At 34.9% G+C, this 5,770-nt stretch overlaps 2 protein-coding genes across 2 annotated transcripts in view; both read left to right on the top strand.

Annotated features, from left to right (window-relative positions):
* LOAG_17204 (latent transforming growth factor beta binding protein 4) overlaps positions 1–2,926 on the top strand; it is a 4,219-nt gene extending 1,293 nt beyond the window's left edge. The window contains exons 5-8 of the mRNA XM_020449866.1: positions 404–527; positions 831–932; positions 1,078–1,215; positions 1,957–2,926. Of these exons, the coding sequence (XP_020306553.1) occupies positions 404–527; positions 831–932; positions 1,078–1,215; positions 1,957–2,162 (570 nt within the window). The 3' untranslated portion in view covers positions 2,163–2,926. The remainder of the gene's footprint in view (positions 1–403; positions 528–830; positions 933–1,077; positions 1,216–1,956) is intronic.
* Positions 2,927–4,719: 1,793 nt separating this feature from the next.
* LOAG_07014 (hypothetical protein) lies at positions 4,720–5,770 on the top strand (the record flags this gene model as incomplete). Its single annotated transcript, XM_003142548.1, has 6 exons — positions 4,720–4,777; positions 4,949–4,979; positions 5,098–5,176; positions 5,386–5,466; positions 5,499–5,636; positions 5,705–5,770. The coding sequence occupies 6 exons, from the start codon at positions 4,720–4,722 to the stop codon at positions 5,768–5,770; spliced, it is 453 nt and encodes a 150-aa protein (XP_003142596.1).

Raw genomic sequence — 5,770 nt, 5'->3', positions numbered from 1 at the left:
AGTACCCATTTATTTGAAATAGTGTATGTTTCTAAAGAACAAAATTAATTGTAATGATATTGCAGTGTCAGCAGTTAGTTGAAGAACATGAAGAAAGCATTGAAAACTGGTACTTTCACAAACAATTTTCCAACCCTGATTTCCTGAAGTGGCTTTGTCACGAAAAGTTGCGATTATGTTGCGATAAAGGGCATTTTGGCACAGATTGTAAACCTTGTCCTGGTATTGACAAAGGCCTACCAGCTTGCTCTGGTCATGGATCCTGTCAGGTTTTCTTTGATTATCCACTGCCGGTTTTGGACAAAGTTTCCGTGAAAAAACTATTCTGTGCTTAAAAAAAAAAGTGTTTTTGATGAAATCGATAAAGTTTAATTAATACTTTCATGACCATAAAAAGTTTTAGGGTGATGGTTCTCGGGAAGGGAGTGGTAAGTGCAAATGTGATATGGGTTATGTCGGTTTTATGTGCAGCAACTGTGATGCAAATTATTATGCCATGCGGAATAGTTCTACTTTCGTTTGCAGTGGTAAATTTAATTATGTGCAGTGCACCGAACACTAAAACAAGTGGTATAGCTTATAGGAATATTTTGAGGTACTTAGATATATAACCTACTGATTTTTATGTCCTTGTCCACTTGCTAATTGCGTAGGATACAGCAGTTAATGACAGATATTTTTCCTACTCTACCCGCTCTTTTACGCTGACACTAATTTTTTAATGCTCAGAAATTAGAAAAATATGGAAATTTTGTCTGAAATGGAGCTTGCATTCTTTCAACTACATCTTTTACAACTTTTATTGCCTCTAGTACCTCTGATGTTTTTAGAGTGTCACAAATCGTGTAAAGGCGGTTGTTCTGGTAGTGGGCCACGAGATTGTAAAGAGTGTCACGTTGGCTGGATCATGAACGATAGTAACGAATGTGAAGGTCCGGAAATTTTCAAATTGCCCGTATTGCGGAGCTCACGTTCTTGTAAATTTTTGTAAAATAGAGTAGGCTATATTTTTGCTGTCGATTAAATAGTTTATTTTCGAATTAAGCAGTTTCATTTATTCTGATTGTGGTTCTGCAGACGTCAACGAATGTTTTGATGAAGATCGGTGTACTGGTGAGCATGTTAAGTGCAACAATACAGAAGGTTCATACGAATGTATATGTGAAAAAGGCTTTGTCAAAGGCTCTAACGGTGTTTGCGAAGTTGATATTGAAGGTATGTTCCAATTTTTATTCCTTCTGGTAGAGAATGCTTTTCTATTTCCTCGCTTAAAAATATTGTAGAAGTGTCTTCCATGTTTATTTACATTGTGCTTTGTCGAAATAGATGCTGTTTAAAGGCTAAGTTTATGGATGTGAGGTACTGTTGACCTCTGTGCATCGTATAAACTCATGAAATTTAAATTTCAAATTTAAAGATATAACTCATGAAATTTAAATTCATATACATTGTGACGTTTCACTTGTAAGCCTTGTTTTACTCTAGAGGCGAAAATACACTGCTCATGGCTCTGTTTCATTTTGCTTGAACAGCTACAGTCAAACCATAAAGGTTACAGTACTGAGAAAAATTGAATAAATTTGCACATCGTATCACTGTTTTGTTCATAATACACTCTCAAGTGTATACCCTTTTCGAAATCGGTAGTATGACTATTATATTTTTCATGACATAAAACTTTACGGCAGATTAGGCTGTTTGGGAACGATAACATTCTATTCATAATTTTTTATGGTACTCTTTGCTTTGTTTTTATGTATCTGATCTTTTTTATAATACTCTACATGCAAAAACTGTTTTCACATTAGCATTTTAAAGCTGTTATGACAATAAACTACCACCGAATAGTTGGGAATTCACTGTCACTGATGATGGTGAAACAAGTCAGATTTTGTTAACAGTGCTATTGAGTGGTACATTTCATTATAATGTATTTATTGTGCTAATGCTTTTCAGCTCCACCTGAGAAACTGTGGGTACGACCAGACAGGTTACTTCATTCGTTTTCGATTGCAGGCCTTTGTTTGTTAGTTTCAGTGGTTATTTGGCAACGATCATTCAGTCTATTTGTATTCGCTGCTGTGTGTGCACTCACAGCTTTGTTCATTGAATTTTATTTTGATCACAGTTCACTTTCTGAATTTTCACATTTCCCGCTTTAATCTATTAACTGTTTTGTTTTATCTCATTTCATTCGGATACTTCTCTATCTCCTGTTGATCTTTATGTATAAAGTGAAATGTAAAGCAAAATGCAGATTTCAGTAATCACTGATTAAATGGGATTGTTTCTGATTTTTAAATTGCATGGATGCGATGTTAGCACGCAGTTGAACAGATCTGGCTTTTAGCAAACGAAACGGAGTCTGCTAAAAGCCGCAAAATACAAAAAGATCCGAGATTTAGAGCTGTTCATGGGGAATGGTTTTTGTTCTTTATTTGTTTTTCCCAGAATTTTCTTGATATTTTTTACGATATGCCAACATATGTTTTTACAGCACCTAATACGATTAATGAGAAAAGGGCCAAAAATAGGCAGAGCAGTGACACTTTAGACTACTTCGACATCAATATTGCAACGAGAAATTTTGAGAAATTGCGAAAGGATCTATCAGATTCAAAATTCGAAAGTGAAAGAAGTCGCAGGCGATTTGATCAGATTTCTGCGATAGATGAATTATAATTCCGATATTTTGTTTTGGCAAAGATTTGTTGACTTGTATGTCAGGGTATTTCATGGAAGTACTGGCATTTTTATGTTGTTGAATCGGTGTTTACAGAATCGTTTTTTGAACTCAGTCGGAAATACACAATACAATGTTTTTTGCTGTATTGGGTGAACAAATGTTAGCAAGACCTTAACTCATTGATAAAGTTTATTGGTGATTTATGTTTTAATTAGGGAGTTTTTCTACCATTTTTCGTAAGTCCTATGAATTGGCTATCTTTTGCTGGCTATCTTTTTCCTCACAAATTTCATTAATCACAAAGAAAAACAAATTTGATTGCCTAGCTATCACTTCATACCAAAATGTTGTACCAACCAGAGACCTTGTAGATATCAAGCTGTTGTTGCTGTGATTAATTCTTCTTGATTTATTGGCTATTTCATAAAGTCGATGACCACCCTTGTTCTTGCAGCACGATGTATACTATGTTCGCTGAATTTTTCAGTAAGGGATTTTGGATTTGGTATCTTAAATATTTCTGAGGGAACACTAAGCATAGGACATAAGAATTTTATAACGATACTACCACTGCTAAGAGAAATATAGGTGCAGCAACATACTAAAACAGGAGTGAGAGATGGTAGGTGGCAGTTATGGTAGTAGTTGGTGAAGTAGGTTGATCTAGTGGTTTAGAGCACATTGCGTAATCTGACAGGGATGGTGTTTTCATTTGAAAAGTGTTGTACACTTTTTTTTGTTGTAGAAGGCAGTTATTACTGATGTTCAATAATGCATTCTCTAGCGGAAAAAAAGCTTAAAGTTGTTTGATGTCCAAACCTCACCTCTCTACTGCTTTTTGTCTTGTGCTTGTTTCATTGTCTTTGCCGATTAATAATAGTTATTTTTGTCACCGAATGATTGTGCCTGTTTCTCCATTTCGGTAACAATACTCAATTTTATTTCCTGAGCTTCTATACTGGCATAAAGAAGCAGGGGCATAGAATGTCCTTTGTCGTCGTTTTTGTCTTAAATTTATTAGTTGTAGATTTATATTAGGTTTTCGTAAGGAAAACATATCGCTACATCTCATTCTTTATGTGGAAATATTTTTCGAAGTTGATTGAATACGTTTACATTTTTTGAAATGGGATTAATCCTAAATGGTAATATTTTTGGAAAACCGTGGTCGTTGGATTTTTCAAACTGACTGGAAATGGAATGAAAATTACGGTGGTTTTATCCTGCCTCTCTTTAATCTGCAAAATATTACTGGAGCATTTTTTTTCTCTCGAGCAAATAATTATCTGGGATCAGCCACCGGGATTATTTGTTGCGACTACGAGGAAATATGTCTTAATAACTTCCTTTTATGTTGTGTTCGGCATGGGAGGTTGCACTCACTACTTTCATTCAAGAAATTTCTGACAGATTTGTCAGGTATCCCTCACTGATTTTTGTCTACTTTGCGCTCCTGAAGCCTTATTTATCATTTGTGTCGTTTTTGACTCAGTGGTGATTGTTTTTCCGGAGTGGAGAATAAGGATTTGCTTGATACTACTGATTTTAGCTATTGTCGGTTAGTGACGCTGCTGCTTTGAGAGATTATTTCAACTTTAATTTTTGCTGTCTTAACACTACGTTTAGATGCCAATATTGCTAGTTCGTAGTATGTCTCTTCCTATCTCTAGGTTATTGTTTAGACAGTTTTTAAGGCCAAGAAAAGTAGAGATTTGCTGGTCATCCAGGATAAAACTGGTCTAAAGTTAATCCTTTCTGAAGTTGGGGATTCTGACAGGGAGATCTCACTATGAACGTCAGAAATTTTTGTTTTTGATCTGATAAGGATAGTTGTTAATCTTGCTAGATTATTTCTATGGAAACCCAATATTTCTCTGTTTCTTTTATTACCTTTCAGTTTTCCAGGTATCTCTTTTCAAATCCCTTGTCCTCACCTCGAAAAGAGCAACTTTCATAGAAATTGGTTTGCATTCCTCTAACTCTTTCAAATAAGATTTGCATCAAATGGTTGACATCTTTTCCCATTTATAGAAATGTGCCTTAGTGGGATGGCTGTAAAAAAGGGTCGACGTGGGGAGAAAGAAAGAAGTGGTAAGAAGTTTGAGAATAAGAAAACAGAGGCAATTATCTGAGTGCGGAGGTGGAGTTATGCAGTAATGCGTCCAGCACTGTGACCTTATTTCAAATTGTCAACCTTCCTTCCTTCTGAGGTCATTGTCCAGCTCTACAGGAATTTCCAGTTTTTTTAACTCTTCCCTTTAGGTAATAAAGCATTTATGCTACCAACAGAAAAGTTTGTAGCAATTAAATTGCTTAACCTATCATTTCCTCTATTTTTTAAAGAAAATAACTTATGATTTGCGAGTAATTCTCAAATCTCTTGTTATTTCAATGTTCTACTTTTTAATCAGTAGGAAGTGTGAAAGCGCTGGACAGAAGACATTTCCAATTCCTCCCTCACAACATGTTGTAATACACAATGATAATCCAGTAATAGTTCCTAAGAATAAATGAGCCAGTGCATGTTAACTGATTGTTGATAAACCATGCATAATTGGTATGTAGTTAATTATTGAAAGTACGTCTTTAAGGTAAATAATGAAGCGAATAGGTAAACTGCTGAAATTAAAGTAGTAGGAGATCTGGACAGCAAGATTAAAATCACTCGTAGTCCATTAAAAGAAATCGCAAACTTCAAGGATCAGATGGATAAAAATATTTCGTTCAGTCGTATAAAAATATTTCACACCAATCGTTTGCGTCGGCCGAAACATATGCATGTACTTGAACAAAGCTGGAAATTTATTTGTAGGTTATTCAAAGAATCAAGGAGAATCCCTTGCAGTGTAAACTTCTTGTGATATTGAAAGAAAATCTGGAATGGTATAAGAAACATAATGTCCCCGTAACGCTTTCCTTACTTAATGTATGGTCTTCTCACAAAAAAAAGGTTTTTCACTTTAGTATTTTTAACTGGTTCGTGATGGGAATTTGCACTTGGATTACTTACACTTACAGCATCAAATTAATGAATGTATTATTATTATGTTCCATGCTGCAAACCATATTTTCGTAACAGAATAA

This window comes from Loa loa, assembly GCF_000183805.2.
Source record: "Loa loa unplaced genomic scaffold supercont3.49, whole genome shotgun sequence".
Classification (NCBI taxonomy): domain Eukaryota; kingdom Metazoa; phylum Nematoda; class Chromadorea; order Rhabditida; family Onchocercidae; genus Loa; species Loa loa.
This window is presented reverse-complemented; position numbering and strand designations above follow the sequence as displayed.